At 43.7% G+C, this 27,134-nt stretch overlaps 1 protein-coding gene across 4 annotated transcripts in view; it reads right to left on the reverse strand.

Annotated features, from left to right (window-relative positions):
• Nucleotides 1-27,134, reverse strand: part of FHIP1A (FHF complex subunit HOOK interacting protein 1A) — a 284,213-nt gene that overhangs the window by 18,034 nt on the left and 239,045 nt on the right. For all 4 annotated transcript variants that reach the window (XM_042983773.1, XM_015538394.2, XM_042983775.1 and 1 more), the window contains 3 exons: nucleotides 11,708-11,875; nucleotides 10,472-10,551; nucleotides 1,425-1,615 (listed from right to left, as the gene is read on the reverse strand). In XM_042983773.1, the coding sequence (XP_042839707.1) occupies nucleotides 1,425-1,615; nucleotides 10,472-10,551; nucleotides 11,708-11,875 (439 nt within the window). The remainder of the gene's footprint in view (nucleotides 1-1,424; nucleotides 1,616-10,471; nucleotides 10,552-11,707; nucleotides 11,876-27,134) is intronic.

Raw genomic sequence — 27,134 nt, forward strand, 5'->3', positions numbered from 1 at the left:
GCCTGGGTGACTCACAGTCAACTGAGCATTGACTCTTGATTTCAGCTCAGGTCATGATCCCACGGTCCTGGGATGGAGCCCCACGTGGGGCTCTACGCTGAGGGTGGAGCCTGCTTACGAGTCTCTCTCCCTCTGCCCCTCCCTGCTGCTTGCACACTCCGTGTCTCTCAATAAATAAATAAATTTTACTTGTACAAGATCAACTGTAACTGGCAAATAGCACAAGTACTATAACTCCTATTAAAACAAACAAACAACAACAACAACAACAAAACAAAACCAGAGTATTTATTTTTTTTTAATTTTTTTTAACGTTTTTATTTATTTTTGAGACAGAGAGAGACAGAGTATGAACGGGGGAGGGGCAGAGAGAGAGGGAGACACAGAATCGGAAGCAGGCTCCAGGCTCTGAGCCATCAGCCCAGAGCCCGACGCGGGGCTCGAACTCACGGACCGCGAGATCATGACCTGAGCCGAAGTCGGACGCTTAACCGACTGAGCCACCCAGGCGCCCCTATTTAAAAACAAATAAAACCCTCGGAGTTACCTGGGTGGCTCAGTCAGTGAAGCATCTGACTCTCCGACTCTTGATTTTGGCTGAGGTGATGATCTCATGATTCCTGGGATCAAGCTTTTCCCCGCACTCCTCGGCTCCCACCCCGTGCTGTCAGCATGGACCCTGCTTGGGATTCTCTCTCTCTCTCTCTCTCTCTCTCTCTCTCTCTGCCCCTCCCCCACCTGAGTGAATATTCTCTTTATCAAAATAAATAAATAAACTCAAAAAAAAACCCAAAAAACAAAAAACCTAAGTAGGTCAACGAAATGAATCAGATATTGTTGCCACATCACAAATTTCAAGCTTTATGATGATATATTATTGGCAGGCAAGCACGCACAAAGGGTCATCTTAGAAATTAGAATAAGGACTAATTCTATCTTAGCTACAACCATCTCCACATCTCTACCCCCATTTTGTTTAAAAAGACATGGTGGCACATATTTTCATATATGTACTCTGAGGATGCCACTAAAGCCTGGTCAAAATAAAGGTCTGGTGGGTGGTGCCTGGGTGGCTCAGTCGGTTAAGCATCCAACTTCGGCTCAGGTCATGATCTCGTGGTTCGTGAGTTCGAGCCCCACATCGGGCTCTGTGCTGACATCTCGGAGCATGGAGCCTGCTTCGGATTCTGTGTCTCTCTCTCTCTGCCCCTCCCCAGCTCTGTCTGTCTCTCTCTCTAAAATAAATAAACATTTAAAAAATTTTTATAAGACAAAGCAGAAAAGACCCTCCCCGAGTCATTCATAAATGAAATGGGGCTCACTGCATTATTCCCTGTCTACCCAAAGAGACACATATCCAGAGGAGGAATGGCATCTGGCATCCTTTTTGTTTAAAGATTATTCACTAGGCGAGTTCCTTTTACCTGAACTATCATGCGTACACTTTGACCAGAGAATATAGTCCCTCTCCTGGTTCCCAAGAGTCAGGGTGATCCCGCTGGAGCAGCAGACGGGGGTCAGGGCGAGCAGCTTGGCCGCAGAAACAGAGTAACAGTCTCTCTCCTTCACGGCCCACCTCTGACTCAGCATCATGTGGTTGCAAGGGATCAGATACCTGTAACGACAACACGGCTGCATTCAGTGTCTGCCACATCCACTCCCATCGGGACTCGTCACGGCCCGAGGTGGACGCATGATGCATCCTCTCCCCACTCTCGAGCCAGCCATCCTACCAGCCCCGGGGCTCACTCGCTTGCCTAAAACCTGCGGAGGGCTTCCTTCTTCTGGCAGAACCACCCTTTTGCAGAGGGCCCTCACGCTGCAACCTTCACGAACTGCCTCCTCTCTCACCGGGTCTGCTATCGCTCTGCCTCCATGTCTGCACCCACGGTAACCCTCACTAGGAATGTGCTCCCCGTTCCCTGCCTCACCGATGTCTTGTCATCCTGCAAGGTCCAGCTTCAGTGTCACCCTCTCTGGGAAGGCTTCCGGGGCTTCCTGCTCCAAGACAGAGCTACTCCCACCCTCCACTACACTCACCGCCCTCTCCTAAAGCACGGGTACCTAGACTCACAATTATTTCAGCGTCTCAGAACACTCGGACACTCAGTACAACGTGCTACCAGAGCAGGGGACTTCTTTCACAGTGTGGTTTCATAGTCCCAGAAACTTTGGCTCATAGTGGATGCTGAATGACCGCAGCTGCACAAAAAGGCAAAGACCCACTCCACAGTGCAAACCCCCTCTCGTACTCTCGTGGTTGACCCTGAGGAAATATGGCGGCGAAAGGTGTTCTGGTCACCAGTTCCAACATGGGAGCTGGGGACAGGGAGAAGGGGTGCCCCAACACCAACAAGCCAGCAAGGCTCTAGGCACCAGCAGGGTGTCCTTCAATTCAACTCAATTCTGACCGTATCTACCTGGAGATAGCGTCCACAGGTGAAGGGTTCGGTCCTACATGACTGTCGCCCGCGTACACACACTTCAGATGACCATCGCAGGCCAAGGTTATCACCTGTGCTTCTGACCGACCTGCTATAAATGGGAGGTTCCAACAACCTCCTTGGATATCAAATAATACGCTGCAGTGGCTCACCGAACTCAGAACAACATTTTACTTCCTGGATCACCAGTTTATTACAAAAGGATATAACTGGGGAACAGTCGGATGGTGGAGATGCATAGGGCAGGGTGTGGGGGAAGGGCGCAGACCTTCCATGCTCTCTCCGAGGGTATTGTTCTCCCCACATCTCTGTGTGTTCAACAACCTGGAAGGTTTCTGAACCCGGTCCTTTTGGATTTTTATGGAGGCTCTATTACAGAGACACGGTTGATTAAGTCACTGGCTGTTGGTGACTGATTTAACCCGGGAGGTCAGGGGAGTAGGACCAAGAGTTGTAAGTAACCCTCTAATCACATGGTTGGGTCTCCTGGCAACCAGCCTCCATCCCCAGATTTGGGTCCTGGAGTGGCCTTATCAACATAACAAACACATCTTTGTTCCTCTCAGCATGTAGGAAATTCCAAGGGTTTTAGGAGGTCTGTGCCAGACACAGGACAGAGACCCAATATGTATTTCTTATTATAAATCACAACGTCACAGTGGCCAAGGCCTCACCAAGGAACACTAGGCCCCACTGCACACAAAATGCTTTCCGTGGGTGATCAAAAAATACCTGAGTATCACTATGAACCTAGAGATAAGAAAATCTGGGCAATCAGTTCTGACACTCTGGGAGCACATCTGTGGGCTTCACAGGTGGACTAAAGTTTGTTTAAATGGCTGACACTCTTAATGGGGGGGGGGGGGGGGAGGACAATACTGTTCCTTTAAACAAAGACGGAAAAAAAACGGGATGGAGCATTCCAGAGCCAGTGTCACTGTTACACCGGGGCCAATTCCCGAAGACCTGAGCCATGATCTTCAATAAACCAGAATGTTTTTGTTTCTGTTTTTTGCTTTTGAGAAAGAGGCAGTACAGAAGAAAACAAGCTATGATGAAGGATTCGGTGAAAAAGATAGAAGTACAACTTTCAGGGTGTGTCTGGAGGCCTGAGAACAACTAAGCTATGTCTCCCACTTCCTGTTGATCCAAATGAGGAAGGTACCTTTACATTAATGACTGACCAATGCAAGAGGCTGAGTCAAGGAGGAAAAAAGACTGAATTCTTTTCATGGTGCTTTACATGAACGATCTTAATAACTTTCACAGTGTGAAACAAGTTTGCCACTTAGCCCTCCCATTCCCAAAAGAACCACCACACCATTCTTCAAGTACTCTGCCAGAGGCTCCTAGTCTCTTCTCCCCCACACCCACGGGCATATAATCCACACACTCCTGAAGCCTAAACTTGGAATCACCGAGATCCAGACATTCCCCACAGGTCTGATGTGGTGGCATCGACTTTCATAAATTCGAGTGTATGAATATCAAAGGTCATAAAAACAAAAAGGAAAGAGAGGAGGACAATATGGGCAAGGTGACATGTCTGTTCTAATCCTTGGCCCAGCTCTGGGGTCTTGATCCGAGCACTAGCGGAGAAGAAACAGAAGTTGTAGGTTGAGGCACCAGGGTGGCTCAGTCAGTTAAGCTTCTGACTTCGGCTCAGGTCATCATCTCACAGTTTGTGAGTTCGAGCCCTGCGTCAGGCTCTGTGCCGACAGCTCAGAGCCTGGAGCCTGCTTCATATTTCCTCTGTCTCTCTCTCTCTCTGTGTGTGTCTCTCTGTCTCTCTCAAAAATAAACAAACATTTTAAAAAAGAAGCTGTAGGTAGCAAAACGAAGGAGGTCTTTTCACAAGGATCTCTGTGAGCAGAGATGCTTTGGTGACAGACAATGATGCAGAGGAGAGAGGCTTTCTCCCACTTGTCTACACAGGGCACAGCTCTGGCCCTGAGGGCACAAGGGAAGGCAGTGCTGGGCCAGCACCTCAGCACCTCTGCACTCTCAGGTGGGGACCAGGCAGGGGCAGAGGGAGACAGCACCAACCAAAGGGGCCTCACCAGGCACTGCTGTGGCAACTGTGGTGGTGGACACACTTGCTTGTGACCATGGGTTAAGACCCCTCCCTAAGGCCAAGGTCTTAGTTGACAGGTGAAGGCCAGAAGACCCAGGGAGACATATCGTGTGGTTGTTGAGATGGACTGTTCTCATCTCACTGGCTGGTGAGGCCTAGGGAAACTCATATCACATAGGATTTATTATCTCCTTATTTTGATCATTAATTATTTAAGAAAGAAACTGCCTCAATGCTTTTATACACTGCAGGAACTTGATGACTGCTTACAGCTCCAACCAAGCATATTTCATGATTTAAGTTGATATACATAGATTTCTGCTCTTTGTTTGAAGTATTTTTTAGAAATGGAACAGTGGATCAAACCTAATAAAGCTATTTATCAAATATCACCAGTGGGTAGCTGGAAATTATATTAGAATAAAGAGTAATTGGGAATTTGCAACTTTGCAAACACATATTTTCAGCAGAAACTAAGAATTTTCTTCTGAGTAAATCAAATAAACAGAGATTCCCTATAGGCTGAAGCAGAGACTTTATCAAATTGAAAAAGGGTGGGGGCGGGGTGCCTGGGTGGCTCAGTCAGTGAAGTGTCTGACTTCCAATTTCAGCTCAGGTCATGATCTCGCAGGACATGAGTCTGAGCTCTGCTTTGGGCTCTGTGCTGACAGCCCAGAGCCTGCTTGGGATTCTCTCTCTCTCTCCCTCTCTCTCTGCCCCTCCCCGCTGTGTGCTCTCAAAATAAAGAAAGTTAAAAAAAAAATTGGAAATGGGGAGTGAGTTCACATAAATAACCCCTCCCTCGTATTCACAGTGCTTCCACAGCACCTCTGAAATGAAGGATCATCCCAGAGGGAAGAGTGGGAAAACCACGCGTTGACCCTCTGTCTTCCCATCCCTTACAGGGAAAGATTAGGAACAGAATGAATGTCAGAAGCTGCCCTAATGTCAAATATCAAAATGAAGTGGCTGTCGATAAGAGAGAAATCACTCCAGAATTTGTCCTCAAACCATCTTTTCATTTATACTACACATACTTTGTCTGGAGGCTTTTATTTAAATTCAAAAGCAGTAAAAATAACCAGAAACTAAGAAATATCTGATTTTAGAGATCCAGATTACTCAAAGCCGTCCTACGACACAGCAGGGGGAAAAAATGATATCCTCCATATTGTCCTCTCTTTTTTTCATTATTTCCCCAACCCTTCACACCCCTTGGCCCACTGTCCCTCTCCCTGGCTCTCACTCATTGAAGTGAAGCATCGTTGCATCTGAAACAGTTCAGTGACAGCCAATCAATAACAAAGCGCACACATTGCCTATTGCTACACTGACAACACAAGCGAAACAAAGCAGTACAATGAAGTAGGTAAGGTGTTTCTATGAGATGACAAGAACCTCAATAACGCACCGAGAGGCAAAAATCTACAAAGCAACATCAGTAAATTTCAAAAAGATTGTTTTCCAAAGACATTCTGACTGTACTTTTCCTAGCCATCTTCCCCTAGGCTGGCTTGCCTTTTTTTTCCCCCTGCTCTCCTCCAGACACCTAGCTCCCATGCAGGATGGAAATGTTTCTGAAGTGGACACACAGCAACGCACTTTCCTCTCCGAGCAAAACATCCTCTGACTGAACACAACAGGCAACGCAATTCAAGAACCTGACGATGGACCAGCACTTCCGGAAAAAATGCCCCAACCAGAATATTCAGAAACGGCATTCAGGGTAGTAAGCAATTAAATTTTGCCTACACTGGCAAGTGCCAGGAATATGGGGGTGATCTGTCACCTCACTGCTTATCAGCATTTCCTGCCTGCCTCTGGCCTATTCTATGTCACATCCATGCAGGCGGACAGTTTCTCCTTGGTTTTCTGCTCACTAAAATAGCCTCTCTTTTGGGGGTACCTTATTTCAAGTTACGGCTCCTGATTATTATGCTAACTGTAAGAAATATATCACTTATGAATGGATTATCACTTTGCAATATCAGTATTTAGTAGTATTTGGATTGCAACAAAAATGGACATATAGTTATTATTTATCACATAACAAATAAGTTCATTGGTGGACTCACATAATCTCGACTGCTCTACTGCCTCTCAGCCCCACACGTTTATCATGTGCGTTCGAACCACTATAGTGGCAATAACAAAAAGGACAGATTATAAATCTGTGTTTTATGTCCCTGAAGATAAAGTTTAAATGACTAGAAGAATAAGGATTTTGCATTGTCTTTGCTTTTGTACAGATTCTAAATCAGAAAAGACAACGTTTTCATTAGTTTAGGATGTATTTTCCAGGAAATTCTCCTCCCTTCAATTTGTGTAGTATGTTACAGTGTTTCAAAAACACTTTTCAGATAGCCCCACACTTGATTCTCCCAAACATCTGAGTATGAGCTAGAAATTCCAAAAATAGAATAGGTCAAGTCAGCAGTTCACTCTCCTTCTAATGGGATCTGTTACACTTTATCAATTTAACCACCATCATTTACAGCCTTGTTTTCATAATTTTAATCTCTTTACTTCTTTCTGCTGCAAATGTAGTAACTTCTTCCATTCTATCTCCTAGTTCACTAATTCTCTCTTTCTCTCTTAATCTGTGTCCCACATGCTATTTACCCAAACCCCTGATTTTTCATTGCAATAATTACAGCTTTTACTTCTAAGAGTTCTGATTGGTTCTTGAAATCTGTCTGTCATTTTTGCATGATCACAAAAACACCATTTCTTTAACAGAAAATAACAGGTGTTGGCAAGGATGTGGAGAAACTGGAGCCCTCGTGCACTGTTGGTGGGCATGTAAAATGGTGCAGCTATTATGCAAAACAGTAAAAAACTTAAAATAGAGTTACCATGTGATCCAGCCATCCCACTTCTGGGTATATCACCCACAAGAATTGAAAGCAGGGTGTTGAAGAGAGGTATCTGTACTCCCATGCTCCTAGAAGCATTATTCACAACAGCCAAAAAGCGGAAGCAACCCAAAATGTCCATCACCAGACATATGGAGAAACACAATGTGGTATATATAAACAGTGGGATATTATTCAGTCCTAAAAAGGAAGGAAATCCTGACACACACAACAACATGAAGACAAAATGAAAAGTGAAAAAGTTCAGGCACCAAAAAAAGGGTATGATTCCACTTAAGGGAGGTATCTAGAGAGTAGTTAAATTCAGAGAGTCAGAAAGTAGGAGAGGGGCTTCCTGAGGCCGGAGGAGGGAGACATGGTGAATTAGTGTTTAGCGGGACACAGTGTTCCTGTTGCAAGGTGGAAACATTTCTGGAGATGGATGGCAGCAATGGCTGCACCACAATGTGAATGCGTTTAATACCATTCATTGAACTGTATGGTTACGATGGCAGATATTATGTTCTGTGTATGTTATGACAATTAAATATAATTTAAAATGGGGGGGGGGACCTGGCAGTTCAGAGGGCAGAGACCAGGAAGCTGAGGGTTCCCACGAGTCTGCTGCGTACCTGACTTCCGTGTATATTCTCCATTCGCTCATGGATTCCCCCAGGCAATGAGGTAGAATTCGAAATAAATTGGAGCGCCTGGGTGGCTCAGTCCACTGAGCACCTGACTCTTGATTTTCACTCAGGTCATGGTCCCAGGGTCATAAGATCAAGCCCACGTCCAAGCTCCACACTGAGCATGAAGCCCACTTGGGGGCTTCCCTCTCTCCTTCTCTCCCTCTCTCTCCCTCTCCCTCCCCCACCCCCCCACTGCCCCTCTCACACTCTCTCTCTCTTAAAAAAAAGAAAAAGAAGGTATTACATAAAGGGCAACTATCATTATTGTATTATCGCCATCATCCTTATTAAAGAAACAAGGAAAATGCTTGGGCTCAGAGAGCCTAAGACCAGGTAGTTACGTGGGATTTGGCTTCCATCACCCTATTCAGAATCTTCGACGTGTGCCCTTCAGGCACTTTGCTGGGAAACGATTAGCCCTGACTTGGATATGGAAATATCTCAACCATGAGCCAATTTCTCCCCCTTCACGTGGCACATGACTGGGTCTCAAAAGGAGCTAACATGATCTCTGAGGGCAGAGTTTAGCACAACGAGCACCGCACCGCATCCCCCGTAGACAAAAGGTGATGGAGGAGTTGTCCCCAGCTGGGCCACATGTGATGAGGTGGCTTGGAGGGGAAAGGCTCTGCACATCCCCAGCAGGGCCAGGCTTCCAGGGAGGCTGAAAAAGACAGCTGCATTTCATGCCCCGAGCGAAGCAGCCTTTAGGAATTTGACACTTAAATATAATCAGGTTTTACCGTGGTGGGAAGCAAAGTGTGGTTTGGGGCAGTAAGAAAGGCTTTAACAAGTTGCTCTGAGGGATTCCGTTCAGGCCTTGCTAATGCATCTGTCACGTCAGCAGACACCTAACGGGAGGCTGAAGCAATCCTTTTAGGATGGGATGTTCTACTCAAAATATTCTAGCCAGACTACCCAGGCTCTCTCTTCGTGATTAGATTTGTTCTTTGCCAGTGCCTTAAGATTAGTGACTGATGACCTAATCTAAACCTCTAGAAAGTCCAAAAACTCTTTTTAAAAGTAAGAAAATTAATAAGTGATCTGCTTCCCCACGAAATGATAACCCTGTGAGGCCTCCACCATGATGCCTGCCACCATCCACCTCTTCCAGCCTGGTTTTGGTTTTTTTATCCCTCCCATTTGCAGATAAACCAGTGACCACTGGTTCTCAAAATCAGCCATGCATCAGAATCCCCTGGAGAGTTAGTTAGAACACAGCTTGCCAGGCCCCACCCACCCCCTGAGTCAGCACATCTGGGAAAAGACCAAGAATCTGCATTTCTAACCTGTTCCTGGGTGAAGCCTCTCCTCTTGCTCCCCGACCACTTCGCCACCCCCTTACTTGTCCACAGCTACCACGATGGAAATGCTAACGCAGCCACTTGGAATGTCCTCTTCTCGTAATTCTACTCACGTTGTATCAAAACCCCACTGGTGACCAGAGGTGGTCCAAGTCTCCTCCTCTTCCCCTGTCCTAGGCTTCTTCTCCCGCTATTCCCAAGGAGGAGGTCACACAAAGGGTCAGAACGTCCTCAAAGGAATCAAAGGAAGGAGGAGGCAGAAAGGCGTGCCAGATGACCCTGGTTGACTTGTTCCTTTTTGTTTCCATACCCCGAGAGGGGAGTGTGGGAGCACAAAGCCTAGCCACCTCCCCCTCTCTCCCTTCACAAAGCAGATGCTTCCCTTGGGGACCCCCACAGGAGAGGCAGAGTTGGGCCAAGGCGGGATTAGGTGTTCCTGAGTCCCCTGCCAAATGACCACATTAATAGCATCCTAACAGCAGTTCACTTTGACTCCTGACACCTGTCTTCAAATACTAGCCAATTCCCCAAACCTTTCTCACCTGTCCCTCCGAAGGTCCTACCTGCTCCACCTTGTTTATAAGTCCTTTTCAATCCATCTACCCCATGCCCTACTCTCTTCTGAACTGTACATGGAAAGTACTCATTAAATATTTACTGAATTGAATTGAAACATACTTATGGGTCAGAGAGAGCACGCTGTAGGTGTAACATTAGGAAAGCAAGAGTCATAAAAATTATATATCAATAGCATTTCATATTTGGAAAAGTTGTTTCCAGTAACACAGGCCTCTAAAAGTGTACTTCAGGAGAAAGACATTCAGCCGCAGAACAGGAAAGCCTTCATAGTCTGAAAATTTCCCAACATCCTATCTGTTATTTCCAGGAACATATTTATAATACAATGTATTTAGCCCTGTAAATACTCTTAATGGGAAAACTAAAATTAACCTTGGGAAATGATACAGAAATTAGATTGATATTCCTGATCATTTTTTCCCTTAGAAGCATGGCTCCTACATGGCTTATATGACCCAAAGAAAAATATAATAGCAATAGTACATATTGAGTTTTTCTTTAAAGAGAACAAAAGAGGGCAACTCACCTTAGAACTAGCTGTAACATCACATCTTCACAATGTAAACCGATGAGAGTTCTAAACAATGCCAGGGACACCACACAGAGCTGGGAAGCAAAAAACACACATTCTATTTCAGATATTGGAAGGATAGCTCTACTCCCCACAGATGGAAAATAAATCAGAATTACAAAATAAAATGGCCTCTTTTTTTAGCAGCTTTGATAAAAACATGCTGCTTCCCGAGAGAATGTGTGTTAAGGCTTTTAGTTCTCCTACAGGATTTGATTAGAAAGCCTATGTCTAGGGGCGCCTGGGTGGCTTAGTCAGTTAAGTGTCCGACTTCGGCTCAGGTCATGATCTCACAGTTCGTGAGTTCGAGCCCCGTGTCGGGCTCTGTGCTGACAGCTCAGAGCCTGGAGCCTGCTTCACGTTCTGTGTCTCCCTCTCTCTCTGCCCCTTTCCTGCTCATGCTCTGTCTCTCTCTGTCTCAAAAATAAATAAACATTTAAGAAAGCTTATGTCTAGAATGATGCCATAATGCAGAATGACCCTCCTACAAAATGCCTGTGCTCTTATTTCCAACTTTTAAAGATCCACATAAACGTGCCCCTACAACTCCCCAACACACACACACACACACACACACACACACACACACACACACACGATCTCCTGCTTGGCATTTATTTTCCCAAGTTATTTTCAAATATGACATTGGTTATTTACAAGACAGGGCTAACAGAAAATTGCAGGTACCCTGGCCACCTCCCCAACTAGAGTGTTTAGCCCCATGCCTCAGCTCCTTTGGGCTTGTCTCTTGGCTTTGGGGCAAACATTCTCCTTGGTTCCATTTTCAGTAGTGCTGAGAGTATGATAATACAGTTTTCTAAGAAGTTCATTCAAAACCAAGAATTCTTTTGATCTCTAATTTCCAAAAAGGAAAGGTAAACAGCCAAATAGGGAAGATACCTACAGGTAAATTATAAAATCATTGTACCCTTTTGAGAGTAAGCTTTCATCATTTCATCAGAGCACTTAAGTAATTTTTTGCACCAGGTAGTAATTCCTAGTCTGTGTTCTAGACAGGACGGACCTAAAACCTGGTCAATGAAATCCATAATGGTGTCATAATAATAATAGCTACAAGAAACAGCAGGGGAGGGGGGATTAGAGAAAAAATATTCATCATTAATCCCCAAAACAAACTCTCCTGAAATTTGTTCTGAGTTATAAAGTCCCTTCCTCTGGGGTTCACCTTACCCGAAATGGGGTGTTGATTCGGCTTGTGAGAGTATCTAGGATGTGGACATTCTCATGCTGGTGCAACAGGATAAAACGGAGGAAGATCTCGAGTAATGCTGGCTCGGAGATACTACGCAGGAAAAGGTCCAGATATGCAGTTGTGGTCATGACCTCCTCCACAGTCACCTGGGACCAACGACAGAGTGAGCACAGGCGAGCATCCTCTCGATGCTGTGATACATGCTTCCCCAAAGGCCCCTGGCCTCACCGTAGTGACCCCATCAAGGCAAGGACATGCCAACCACAAGAACACGCTTCAGAGCTTCATCTGAAGCCTATAACCTATTCACATCCCACAATACCACATGCTGCTTCCGCCCTTTAATTCAGTAAGGGAAAAGCAAGGACATAAAAAGCAATTCAAGTGTTCTGACAACTCTAATCATCAAATGCAGTTCAAATACCATAAAGATTTTAGTGTGTAACCACAAAGGGGGGGGGGGAAGATAATGTAAAGTATCTACATGGTCAATAAAGGATTAATTAGAAAGCTCAATATAACTGTTTCATCATTAGTCATCCAATAAATATTTATTAGACTTGCTATGTACCAGGAGCTAGAACCATAAGAACACATTTTCTGTCCAGGAAGATGGGTGTGTGTATGTATGTATATATGTAAGAGATACATATACAAAGTAATGCAGATGTTCAGGTATGTTCCTGGAAAGTTGCAAGTCAAATTTTTATAACTGAATAATATACGTAAAGTGTTATTTATAAAGTGCTATAAGAGTTTACCACTTATAAAGTAACCGACTGTTTTTTTATAATACAAATTAGTATTTTCTATGTGGTGTGATTATCCCAAGCAGTAGAATGTCTGTCTTTCAGGGAATATAAAACTCTCAAGAGTCAAGTTTTTCAAAGTGCTGAGGATTTGGTGCTTAAAGCATTCAAATTTTAATTTTAAGCATTTTGATAGGGAATATTTTAAGAACTCGGATAGATTTCTTTGTCTTCCTAAAAAGCAAAGTACAACATCTCTTGATGAACAGGGGTCATCAATTGTCTGACTGACTGTAGAACAGATATACCCAAACTGGGATGCATGGAAATCACGAGGGAAACAGTTCCAAACTTCAGATTCCAGCTCTATCCCCTAGAAATCTCAGCAATCTCCCCTGCCATGAGTCTAATACACCTGACGCTAAACAGATGGGGATGCTTTTTGAGTGGTTACATCTTTCTCTTTTCCAGTTTTTCATTTCTTTCTTCCTTTCTTCCAAAGTATTAACTGTCACTTTATGATATTGTTGTTGGTCATTCCTTTTATAACACACTCTTCTCCTTGTAATGTTCTGTCTTCAAAATCAGTTTAGAAACCAGATCAGCAAATCTGATATCTGAGTATAGATAGGCCCCATGTGGATGCATCTGTACATAAAGGCTTAAACTGTTTTTATATATTTTCTTGGTCCTTAGTTATATTCCAGACAGAGGAGTCCAAGTGGATAAGATAAAGCCAAATCAGTTTTGTCTATTTTCCTCATTCCAAGCAAGGCATGCCTATACAGTACACTTGAACTCACCCTCTCAGGATCTGTTGACAAGTGGCCCAGCAGAACCCTGAGTGGCATGAGCTCGGCGTGCAACAGAGTGCAAACACTGTCCCCCTCCAGCTCAGCGCCAGTGCTCTGAGCCCTCAAAACATTCCACACACCACTGTGTCACCTGACCAACTTGAAAGGGCTCTCTGTGGCCCAAATATAACAAAACAAACAGGCGAGCCTCAACCACTCAGCAAATAAATTACCTTGAGAAGAGTGCTTCTCATGGGCTGTCCCTGGTCCTGAAATAAACTGCTTCTATCCTTGTGTTTTTTTGGTGTTCTCCAGTCCCAAGCTCATAGCACTCTTAACGCTGTCCTGGAACACATGCTATGTCTTTTTTATTACTCCAGTGCAATGTACAGAGTTGGGCACATAGAAGGTACTGAATATAACATTTCCTGAATAAACAACAGCCCCCAAGGTCCTAGTGATTTACATTTGCCAGAGTTGAGCTTAATTTTTAATTCTTCCCTCTTCTCTGAATGTGTTCTGAGGGCCCCAGAGAATGGGGACATTTTTAATAAAAACCTATGAAATAACTGATGTCACCAAGTATACTTATGGGGGAATGATTCATACCACCACCGAACGTGGAGCTCCATTAGCTCACCCCCATTCCACTGCCACAATCTCGGGGTCCGTTAGCAGAAACTTAATTCAAACTCACTTGGGCAGAAGTCTAATTCCCTAATGATCTGGATCACTAGAAAAACACACAACCAGACATTTCAAACGGGCCATGCATGCATGCAATTTCTGCAATACTGTATTTTCAGCCTTCCTTACTGAGCACTGCTGAGCTGACATGTCCTGCACAATTCCAGGAGCTGCCTTTGCACCAATAATGCACCATCAGCTTTTCCCCCCTTAAGTTACACATGACCTTAATAAGCTCAAAAGCACAGCAATAAACCCTTTAGAACAGAAGTCTCAGTCTTTGGGGGCTCACATGAAAGCAGGGCATTAAGCATCTATTGTTTACTACTCTTAGGCTGGATAAATGAAAGATTTTATTATTTTTTTTTTCTTTTCTTAGCAATCAAAGCTGTCATTTATAAGCTAAGAGGATTTAAGAAAACACTTGGAGGGGGCAGCATTTACATAACATGGTATAAATATTAAAAACCCAATTCTATTAAGCATCAAGTTGTAACCTCTTTATAAACGAGGTCACACTCACCTTAAACTAATACCCAAGCCAAGAAAATCTGGTTCCCTTCTCTGTCTCTTCCCTCCTCCATATTCACAGAGCCCTCAGAAGACTTTTATCCCAGAAAATCTTTTCCTGCCCCATTATCTTACTTTTCAGAATCTTCCTCTAATCCCCCAAATAGGCAACCTCCTTAACGAGGATGAGACCAGAGCCTAAGTGTGATCACTTGAAAGCTAACGATGAACCCCCAGGGGAAGGCAGCTCTGCCTTTTGCAGAATGCAAAACCAAAGCGGCTGCTGATGCCCCCAAAGAGGACATATTAGTAGAACAGGACAGTAGCATCCTCTTCATGGTCCAATTACAAAGGACAATCAGCTCTTGATGTACGTAAGACCTTTTGTCTTACCGATGAGATGACTGTCAGTATTTATTTCTCTTGTTCTGTAAGGAATTGCAGGTAGCTACAAATCTGGGTACAAATACTAGTAGAAATAGTAAATGAGGTTCTACCTTACTACCATATAATATACAGTAATAAAATTTAAGGATACTAAAGCTTAGGAATGTTAATTCTTACTAAAGGCAAAACCATAGGGGCGCCTGGGTGTCTCAGTCGGTTAAGTGTCCAGCTTTGGCTCAGGTCATGATCTCACGGTTCATGAATTTAAGCCCCGTGTTGGGCTCTGTGCTGACAGCTCAGAGCCTGGAGCCTGCTTTGCATTCTGTGTCTTCCTCTCTCTCTCTCTCTCTCTCTGCCCCTCCCCTGCTCATGTTCTGTCTCTGTCTCATAAATAAATAAACATTAAAAAAATTATTTAGAAAAACAAATTTTAAAAAATTAAGGCATCAGGACAGCAATAACCTAAGGAAAACTCCTTCCCACAAACAAATAATTATCCTTGACAAGATAAATGCAACCATGAACCTAAAGAATGCATCTGCTGAGGCACCCTTCTGTGCTTCACTTTTCAGCCCCAGTTCTAGAATGGAACCTGAGCCCTGACTCAGGGACTTGACTTCATTTCTGTCAAGAGCAGTTTGGTCTACCCTTTGAAATCAATCCCTTTCTTCACCCACCTTCTCCCCCCTCCAGTAGCTCTCACCTGGGTCCCCTTCACGCCCAATGCCTTCACCAGTCCCTCAAACTGGTGTTTTTAAACTAGAGTCTGAAATCCAAAAGTGGATAGTGAAATCAGTGTATCGGTTCACTCATGGTTTAGACCAGACTGAAACAGAAAATACTAGAGTACATTGCACTTGGTAGGAACTATTTTGTGAAACTTTTGGGTGCCTATTTTGTTCAAACTATATGTAATGTAATATATTTATGTATGTGCCTTGTTACATACTCAGTAAAAAATATAGACAAACATACACAAATGCCTAAGATAAATTCTGTGCATTAGAGTCAGAAACATCTGAAAAGTGATACAGTAGCACTGCAATAACCACACCAGCCCACGGGCCTTTCTGCCTCCCCCTCAGCCACTCAGGCTCCTCACCAGTCCTACACCCCAGGCTCCAACCCAGCATGTTCAGAGTCTGGAAGAAGTGCATGCAAAGTCCAGATTAGTTCTCTGACCAGGAAGCAACTGAATTTACAGTCAATCTACTCCTTTCTATCTTAGTCATGAGCCCCAGACACGCATTTTTAAAATTAATATCTCAAGCCTCTCAGAAAAGGACAAAATAGGACTTGTTTTCCTTTAAAAAAGGGAGTGGGAAGGAAGAGAGGAGTTGACACCATGTGTCACATCCCGCTTCTGTAATTCAAAACTCTCTCAAAAGCGAAGGCCAGAACCAAGCCCAGCCATCGTGCCCACGATCGCGGCAGCACATTAACTTAATGCGTAGCGTAGGAGTGAAATTGAGCATATAGACATTCTGACCTTTCTGTAATCAGCTCTACTTGGGCAATTCCATTTGCATCTAAATTAGCACCAGAATCCTCCCTATAATGGCAGGTTTATGTGTATGTCCCGAAAAACAAATTTCCCACCTGCTAATTGTTTTTTTGTGATCCAGTCACATTGGAACAAACAGATGGGTTCTACCTTCTGTCGCTTAGGCAGGTGGCAGGCAGTGGGGTCAGGTGACTGTTGCATCCTCTCCAAGTTAGAAGCCACCTTCCCTTGGCTTTTGCTTCCATAGACAGGAAAAAACTAGCTAAGCAGGGGCTCACCCGGGTCATGTGTAAGTCTTCAGCCCCTGCAGCTCCAATTGGAGGGTTAGGAAACTGAGACTCAGCTGAACCCTGCCCACTGAAAGCAGCAGGGAAGAGAGGAACAATAAGGCTGGATCGCACTGAACAGGCATGAAGGGACCTTCACAGGAAACACAGGCTAAGAACTTTGCTCGCTGCTGCCAGACAAGCTAGCGGCCAGGCAGGAGGCATGTCCACCCAAGTGCAGCCAAGGGCAGCAGCTGGGTGGGCTCTTCACAGACATCTTCTACCCTCCAAGGACACAGAGCATAAAGAACGTTCAAGTACATAAGGGAAGACAGATACCCTGGTTCTCAGCAAGCAGCCCCACTGTTTCAGCCAAACATTCAGGAAAGATGACGTTCGGTTATTCCAAGTCTGCAGAGAGCCTGCAGTTGATGAGTCAGACTCTCTCCCTCCTGGCCCCTCAAGCCTCCCTTCTGCTCCTAGACCTCTAGGCCACACCAGTCACTGACACCACCATGGGCAGGCTGAAAAGGCAAATGGAGGTGATATCCAAAATCAGTAAGTTTGACTACTTATTCCTAAAATATTTGAGGAAGGAAGGAACTAAAATGACAGCTAGAGTGACATCAGCAACATATTTTAAGGAAAAATGTTAAAATTAAGCCAGTCTCTATCTTTTATTCCCAGCACTTCTTCAATATATCTGTAATACATTAAATGTAATAATTAAATCAATTAAATATTTATCAACTAACTAATCCATTAAATTATAATACACTTCCTCTTGCCTATCATAAACCTCTCCCCAGAGCAGTCAGCAAATTCTTTCTTTTTTTTTTTAATGTTTATTTATTTATTTTGAGAGAGAGCGAGCACAGAGGAGAGGCAGAGAGTGAGGGAGAAAGAGAATCCCAAGCAGGCTCTGCACTGTCAGCACAGAGCCCAACGTGGGGCTCAAGCCCACAAACCATGAGATTATGACCTGAGCCAAAACCAAGTGTTGGATGCTCAACCAACTGAGCCACCCCGGTGCCCTGGCACATTATATCTAAAACCTCCCTTGCTGTACTATGTGTGCATAATTTGTTCCCTAATACTTCATTATAATATAACTTATCAGAGTGTAATTCAACATATGATCCATTATATTTGAACCTCATCTAATAGAATTCAGTTATTGAAATCCTCCAAATATCACATAAGAAAGCTATTTCACAGTTTGGTTCTGAGGTCAGAATGAACAGAGACACTCTGGGGTGGGTGTTTAAGTGCAGAAGCAGAGATCCAAACAGTATCCCAAAGATCGCTAAATCCATCTGTTGGCTGTTTACTAGCTGTTTCAGAAAGCATCTTAGTTACAATACGAACCACCATAGAAACAACGCCATCATCACTGGTCAGTTTCTGAGCACCTACCGTGTAATGAAGGATTATTCTCAGCATATTGCTTCAGCTCCTGGAGTCCACACAACTTCATGAGAACGGACTCAACCCAAGCAAAATGACCCTGCATGAAAGGACCCTGCAGTACGTGAGCGGAACCACCAGAAGGCTGAAGAAGTGGGCTTCCAGAGGAAGGGGTTCTGCTGCCGGGCAGCCAAAGCACACATCGCCACTCTGCCTTCTTCTAAACTGCTTCCCGTGGCAACACAGTCCCGGTCTTCCCAACCAGAAAGCATTCCTCATTGTAAAGAAGATTCTACCCCCGTCATCTAAAGTGTGCCTCACGCGGGGCGCCTGAGCAGCCCAGTCAGTTGAGCACCCGAATTCAGCTCAGGTCACGATCTCACAGTTCATGAGTTTGAGCCCCGTGTCGGCCTCTGTGCTGACAGCTCAGAGCCTGAAGTCTGCTTCGGATTCTGTGTCTCCCTCTCTCTCTGCCCCTCCCCCGCTCATGCTCGGTCTCTCAAAAAATAAATGTTAAACTTTTTTTAAAAAAACAGTGTGCCTCACCCTGTGCTCACATTAAGACGTGGTGACAGGGAAATGCCACCTCTCAAAACTCAGCTGTCTTTTCTATTCTGGAATTATTAAGCCCTCAGCTTTCTCTTTTGTAGGCTAGTCCATTTCCTTTCCCAGCTTCCTTAATGCCTTCGCCCATCCTTTAAGACTAGAAACTTACTGCAGAAATGACTGTGTCTGACCTACAGTGTGAATTCTCAAAGCACCTGCTACGCCAGCAGGGACTCAGAGGATAATCAATACATGTGTCGAGATGGAAATCAGCAGCCCTGTTACTAATAAAAACACGTGGTTTTTACAACCCATGTTTGGGGACGCCTTCATCAGCAAGGTGGTTAGATTAATTTGACAATACATGCAAAGCAGAGGATATTTTCCTTTTATCACGAATAACATTACATTGAAAATACAGAGCCTAACTCATGCCATGCTCTTGAATTACAGCAACCTAGAAAAGTGACCTAGTGGGAAAAAAGAAATGCTTCCTCGGGTTTCCCCCTAATTTCTCTTCTTGATTAATAGGACAGTACTAGTGAATTCTGATGAGCATCGACATTAAAACCCAACAGTCAAGGGGAAATGGTTCATGGACCAGAGTCTCAATCAGCAGCTTCTGCAGAATGAAGTTATTTGAGAACAATTATAAGAAGGCCTACCACCTCCCTCCCCATTCAATTTGCCTGCCGGGTCAAAGGTATTATTTGGCCTGGAGTTTTATACACAGACCAATTTTCCTAGACACCACAGACTATAACAAAGGCAAGCTAGGATGACAAGAGCCAGATTTCACTCCTGGCTTACTTTCCATGAGACAGAAAGTCCCCAACACAATGGAAGACTTAGAAAACACACAGGTGTCTACCTAAGTGAATTCAATAATTCTCGTCTCTCTGTTCTAAATCTCGTTTCTCTCTGTTGCCCCAACCTGGTCATCACCTGGCACTAGATAATCACAGAGTAAGGTACACAGAGGTGGACCCTGTCACAGTGATTCTGTCTCTACCTCACTGGAAACGCCAGTCAGACATACAAATGGGGGGTGGGGGAGAGGAAAAGAAAGTTTAGTGTCGGGCAAAAGAAAACTAAGCAGACTGTAACCTTCCTTTCTGTTTTCCTTTTTGGTTTTCTTACGACAATTTGAAATATTGCCGGGCATTTGTTGCCGATAAATGTTTAATGTTCTGCTAGGAGGGTGCAGGGAAAGAATAGAAGATTCACACCACCTTCCAGACCGGACCCTCCCTCTCTTCTCCAAGACTGTTTCCAGGACAAATACCACATGGCTGCCTTAGATAAATAAGGTGGGGCTTTGTGCGAGGTACTTTCCTGTGGTTCTTTGCATTAGAGAGAGTGGGACCCTTCCTATCTTTCCATAATTCTGATGCTTAAGAACTGAGGGAGCATTATCTCCCTCGTGCACTTGTTGAAATTAAAAAGAAAGAAAGACAGAAATCTACTTTTCCATTTCAAATCAACAGTAAATGCAAGCTTAATTTATAACCCTAATTTTCTCTCCTACAATGGCAGAGAAATGACATGAAGTACCACGGCGAGGTCAGAGATGAGGTAGCTTTTCAGAAACTTACACTGATTCAGACTCTAAAAAGCTGACTGCATGTGTTGAGACAATGAACACACTTTAGTCTCCTAACTTCTAGCTGCTTCTCCCAACTCCCTCTTTTGATCTGCCCTTTCTGTAGGACGTCCCTGTGCAGTGCACAACATGTGCAACCCTATATGTACACAGCCTGGCTTTTCCACAGAATAGTAACAGAAAGCTCCAGCTTCCCATCAACAGAAACTAAATTTTGTTAACATCTATGAAACTTTGAGGTTTGTGGCAGGCACTTCTGTCTCCCCAATATTCAGTCTCTCTTTCTTCTTTGAGAATGAACCTTAAATTTAGAGCTAAAAAAACTACAGTTTCCCCCTTCCTTTGTATCTAGGTATAGCTGTACCTGTCCTGGCCAGTGAGATAGATGTGAACAGAACTGGTGTATGGAATTAAAAAAAAAAAGAAAAAAAGATTGTTTAAAGGGAGTTTTCTGTGACATGAAGGGAGTGTTCTGTTATCTGCAGCTAAACCTTATGCAAACTGATACAGTGTTTTCTCTGAAAATTAGATGATTTGCTTTGTAAGTAAACTGCTAGAGTGATCTCATGCCAGCATTTAGAACAGTGCCTCGCATATACTGGGTGTTCAAAATATATTTGTTGAGTGAATGGATTAATAATGAATGTTTTATACCAAGAGAAGACCAGCTAACATTTGCAGCCCATGATAAGGCTTAAAAGTAGTGTCAAGATTAATCTCATAACCCATTCTCCAAATAATCTTCCAAAACATGAGAACAGTATTTTTTAAACTTTTTAAAACCAGAACCCACCATAAGAACTATATTTTACAATAATACATAGTATTTACAGTTACAAAGTACAATGCACTGATGTTTTCTATTTTATTGTTTTTTAAGTGCTAATTCCAACCTACCAAACCAAATTTGTGACTCATTAATATGACAATACTCAGTGTTTGAAAACTGTTTAAAATACAGATATACTTACCTGTTAATTTTTCTGTTAACTGCTAAACGAGTAAGAACAAACACTAAAGTTTGATTTTTTGTTTCTTAATTAAAACTCTAAAATATTCAGGGCACCTGGGTGGCTCAGTCAGTTAAGTGCCCGACTTCAGCTCAGGCCACAATCTCACAGTTCGTGAGTTTGAGCCCCACATCGGGATCTGTGCTGTGAGCGCAGAGCCTGCTTTGGATCCTCTGTTCCCTTCTCTCTCTGCCTCTCCCTGCTTGTTTGCTCTCTCTTGCTCTCTCAAAATTAATAAAAACTTTTAAAAAATCTAAAATATTCAAAAGGTAATAAAAAGAAACAATGGTAGAAAAAACAAAACACTGTGCTTATTTTGCCATTTTTATACAATAGTTAAATATCATCACTAATGTCTTATCCTAGCTTGGTTCCAAAACTGTCTACTCTGGATGGTTAAGTATTTGTGTTAACTGTTCTTTCTCTTAGCTGATGAGGGAACCGAAAATGCACTTCCTTTCTAAGCTGGGATTCTCAAAGTCTACAGATACTAATTTAAAGAAGCAAAGGGTGGCGACTGGGTGGCTCAGTCGGTTGAGTGTCTGACTTCGGCTCAGGTCATGATCTCACAGTTTGTGGGTTCGAGCCCCACGTCAGGCTCTGCACTGACAGCTCAGAGCCTGGAGCCTGCTTCCGATTCTGTGTCTCCCTTTCTCTCTCTCTGCCCCTCCCCCACTCGTGCTGTCTCTCTCTGTCTCAGAAATAAATAAACATTAAAAAAATTAAAAAAAAAAAAAGAAGCAAAGGGCAGCATGGGGTAGTAGAAAACAGACAGCAGTGGGAATGTAAAACACTTGCATTTTAATCCTTGGACTCTGGTGACCTTGGGCAAATCAAGCAATCTATTGGTGTCTCAACTACTGCAGCTGCAGAACAAGCAGGATGTCCCTGACCCACGATGGAATCCAGCATGTCCATGAAGAAGCCCAACAACGAGATGTGGTGAAAGCTTCTGTGAAAAGCATCTTCCTCCACAGTTTTAGTGAGAACCCATAAGGTGAGGCCCAGGGTAACCGAAAAGCGCTTTGGAACACTTAGAGGACTCCCTGAAGTTAACATAAAGCCACCACACAAGCCTCCTCTGGATAATCTAATGTTTAGGCATTGAAAAATCATCTATTCCATATCCTCTATTCCTCTCACAAATACTAAGCTCACAGTCTCTGAATATTTCTTTTCAAGTCATGAGCCTTATCGTGCTCAGCTGTGAAATGATGGCGTTGAACCAGATGATCTACCCTCTCAGTTCCAAAACCCTGAAATTCTTTGATTTCATGAAACGGGAGCTAATTTCATTTCTTTGCCTTGGTAATTTTACCTCCAGCATAATCAACACATGACTCTATTCTGTAGTGATAAGGGTGCTACCCACGTTCTTTGGAAACATTTATTTAATCACCTGCCTATGTATTGAGTGCTTTTCCTGTGTAAACTAGCAGCTGAGGAGACATAATAGAAGTACAGGAAACATCCTGTCCCTCGTGGCACTTCCAGAGGGGGGCTGCTGAAATTCACGCAGAGAAACAAGCATGAGACCGCGTGCTTCCAGAGAGCGGCAGTTCAGAGACGAGACAAATCAGTGTGTACTTCAGTGCAGGGCGTTAGCCCAATACAGGGACTGTGCCGAGACTTAGCCGATGAATACATTTTGCACAGACAGACAGGAAGCAGAAAGAATTATCCAGCAGGAACATGGTAATAAGAAAGAGGACAAGGGAGGCACTGCTCTGACCTCAGGTCTGCCTTTGAAAATCACGGGGGAAGGAACGTTACAAGGCAGGATGGGGACAGATTAGGAGGGGTTTTCAGAAACAAGGGAGGGAGTCTGGATTATTTTCTGCAGGCAACAGGCACGCATGATGGGCTCTTCAACATGGCAATAGCATCTAAACTACCCCTATTTGTTTTTGTAGTATGAATTACTGCTTCCAAATCTCTAGAATTTAGAAAGGTTGGATTTCCGTAAACCTGACAGAGAAAAATGATCTTAATGTTTCCTCCCACATGCAGGATCACCCAACAGAGTACTTCCGGCCTCTGTGCCTCCCTAACGCCCTCCCCAGGAGAAGAAGAGTAAGGTCATTTTGAGAAGCCTGTCCTTCCTCTCTCCTTTCTTCTGGGAGCCCAACTGCCAGCAGGAAGTACACATTCTTCTCTACTCCTCTCACTGCAGGCTCTATGGTGCATCTGGGCAAGTCTGTCTAATCCTGGGGGTCGGTATGAGGCAATCTTACCCCCAGGTATAAACTCTATTCTTCAGCCTCAGTTTTATTGATAACAAAGGCACTATTTTGATCTCCTGTCTGCCTCACTCGTAGTTCTCAACCTGTCAGAACTCAGATGGGGAAGAAAGCCCTTTATACCTCAATTACACCATACTGACTTTCCTGAAACTGCATAACCTCTGCTACGCAGTTTCCACTGATTCATATAAACGCTTCAGACTCCAGGCCCAGGGCTTCAACTGTACTGTAACCCCAGACACTGCCAGCCTAGGGCAGTGAGAAAGGTGGCCACCGAAACAAACTTACGGCAACACACAGGCAGTCCTGACGGGGAACTGTGGACAACAATTCCAAACTGACGGCTGCTGTATTTGGGCCCTCACCACCCTAAAGTCCCCGGTCCTGGCATCTCCTCTTCTGGGCTTCCTAATGGTCCAGCCCTTTCTGTATGTCCGAAGCCCACGCCACCAGGTGTAACTTAACACTAAAGTAATCCCCCCACAAGTCACATTCTCCCATCTTCCCTCCTAACCCCCCCTTCCACACTGTTTAAATGAAGATTTATAGTCTATTCTCTCTGAGGTAAACAAGCAAGCTATACACAAGATGAAAGATCAGTGGAATTAAGTCTTCTAAGGAGCATCTACATTTTAAGGGTTTAACAGGTGATGAGGCTAAATGATAACATGTTGATTATATGAGGATGAAAATTCTGAGTACACCTTTTCCAGCTGGGGCCTCTGTCAACACCCTTACCGTCCCTATTCTCAGCCCACCGGAGAGACAACTGGACACAGGCCAGGAGCCATTTCCAAAGGAGGAAAAAATTTGTTTATTTTTATAATCATCAGTAATTATTACTATTATTAATAGTATTTCCAGAAATAGCTACCATTTATGGAGTCCCAGCTCTGCACCATGCATTATGGTGTTCCATATATGTTCTCTGGGTTAATTCAATTTGGCTTTGCAAGGTAGCTATCAGGGTCATCTTCTCACAGATAAGAAAAGTGAGGCTCATAATCTTGTCCCAAAAGTACACAATAAGTGGCAGAGACCAGATTCACCAGAGACCAGGTCTGCCCAATACCAAATTTCATGTTCTTTGTACTATTTTGAGGAGAAGCCAAGATAAGAATTCTAACATTTCCTTGGCATTCTTGTCCCCTGCCCTCTGGAAACTGAGCATAAATACTTTGAAATTGAATAGTTGTATCAACTATGTGGGCTGATTAAGGTCAAAGACACTATCTCCCATTATAAGAGTTGACTTATGGCATTTTGGAGGATTTATACCCATTCCTGCCCTTTTACCACGCCATCCCTCATCCCACCAATTCAGCTATTTTTCTCTAAACCAGCTGCTCCCAGGGACGAGTCTAGACTTCACTCCAGAAAACAGCTTCTCCAAAGAACTTACTGAGCACCTTACTCCTGGGAACCATCAAAAGAGGTAAAATTGATTATTAAGCCAACAGGAAGGGAAAAAATTGTTCTTAAAACCAAGAGAAGAAAAAGACTTAATGTGAAAGGCCAACTCTCCTACTATCACTGGACACATGCCAACAATATAGAATCCATACCTAATATTAGGACAATTATAATAACATATTAAACTGCCACTCACAAAAACATGAACTTCTGGTCCTCACAGCTCCTGGCTATCCCAGAAGGGACTCCCATTCCTCAGACCTGGATCATACACCCAAAACTGACTCTACCAGCCCCAAATGGGGATGCAAAAATGGAGTCTTTTTAGATGCAGCAATGACCTCATTACTCCAGTCACAATACAGTACAGCTTCTAGCCTCAAAGAGAATAATGGTTTTCAAATATAGATCTCCAATGTTCAATTTGATTTGGAATCCAATGGTTCAAACACATTTTCAACGACATCATATAGCACCTCAAAAAGCTTTTAAAAAATACCCATATTCACACCCTATCTGGATCCAGGTAAATCAGAATCTCCATGGGTGGGGCCAGGCTTCCCTTGATGATTCTGATGTGCACCAGGATAAGAACCACCATCACAAAGGACACCTACATTACGCAGGTGCTAGGATGCCATGTAAGATACTTCAGTGGATGGAGTAACAGAAGCAAAAACAAAATGAAGAACTCAAACACAAACAAACAACAACAACAACAACAACTCTGGTTTTTGCTGAGCATTACTCTGTAAATATAACGATGACAATCACATTCCCTCCAAAGAAGACTCCAGCCCAGGAGGTAAATGAGCATTTCACATCACAGGGCAAGTCAGTGGTGAGATCCCCACCCTGCGTTGCCCACGCAGTCATCAAATTACCCTGCTTGAAAGATGCCATTTTCTACCACCTGCCATACAAAGCAAATATCGTGCGGAGCTTGAGAAAAGATTTGAAATTTCTATTGAAGAAAACAAAGGAGTAATTTGGAAGCTTCCAAAAACTTCATTTATCCAACTGGATAGAATACTGTACATTATTGAATAAGTTAATTGTCCAAATGAGTACTAGAGAATTTCCCGAGAATAGTAGCAGGATTTGACTAATTCCCACCTATTATAGAAAGACCCATTATAGAAGAGTTAATGTTTTGAATTAATGAGGCAAAGGATCCAAGCATGGTTGAAAAGACAGGTTGATATAACACCCACTTCCTTACCCTCCTTCTACCATTAAAAAAAGGCAGAAGTTGGGGCGCCTGGGTGGCTCAGTGGGTTGAGGGTCCGACTTCAGCTCAGGTCACGATCTCACGGCCCGTGAGTTCGAGCCCCGCATCGGGCTCTGGGCTGATGGCTCAGAGCCTGGAGCCTGCTTCTGATTCTGTGTCTCCCTCTCTCTCTGCCCCTCCCCCATTCATGCTCTGTCTCTCTCTGTCCCAAAAATAAATAAACGTTAAAAAAAAAATTTTTTTTTTAAAAAAAGACAGAAGAGCATGGTCAATAGCATGTTCTGCTTTTAGCACTGTGAGGTACAAAGTGACCCTAACATCATTCTGGGCTTCTTTTTCTTCTTTTTTTTTTTTTTTCCCCATTCTGGGCTTCTAATATCACTCTCATGATATGAATAAAGGGTTCCAGGTAAGAATCTGCAGATTAACTAAAAATATTGTTCCTTTCTTTATTTTAAAGTGGGGCCACCAAAAAGTAAATCCAAGAGCCTCTTCTTAGATCCACTAGATGGTGCAAGCTCTCCTGTTAGAGCAGACTTACCAAGAGGAGAAACTCAAGCAGGACATCAAAAATTAGTATGGGCGCACCCAACCAGCCCCTGATCACATAGGAGGCTTCAGAGTAAAAGGATTTGCTCTCAAAGAAATCTATTTTGCAATTAATATAAGCATAAGGAGAATTTGTTCTAAATTCTGCACTGGGAGCTCAGGAGTTAACTTACGCTTTGGAAGCAATCAATGGATCTAAGATTTACTTCCAAAGGGGTAATGGGAAGAGATGATACTGAAGCCTCTATAGACCAGCAGTTCTAGGTTTGGTCCAAGTTCTGCCCGTAATCAGCTGTGTGAGCCTGAGCAAGTCACTTAACCTCTCTGGTCTTCAATGTCTTTATCCGAAAAATGAGGAGCTGAGACTATACAGTCTCTGGAATTATGTCTAGTACTAAAATCCTGTGAGTGTATATCACATACTATGTTCCTATCTCCAATTCAATCTCTCCATTTAGATTTGGGAAGAACTTCACACACAGGAAATGCTTCATGAAATCCAACCA

Source organism: Panthera tigris, chromosome B1, assembly GCF_018350195.1.
Source record: "Panthera tigris isolate Pti1 chromosome B1, P.tigris_Pti1_mat1.1, whole genome shotgun sequence".
In the NCBI taxonomy this organism is placed as follows: Eukaryota; Metazoa; Chordata; class Mammalia; order Carnivora; family Felidae; genus Panthera; species Panthera tigris.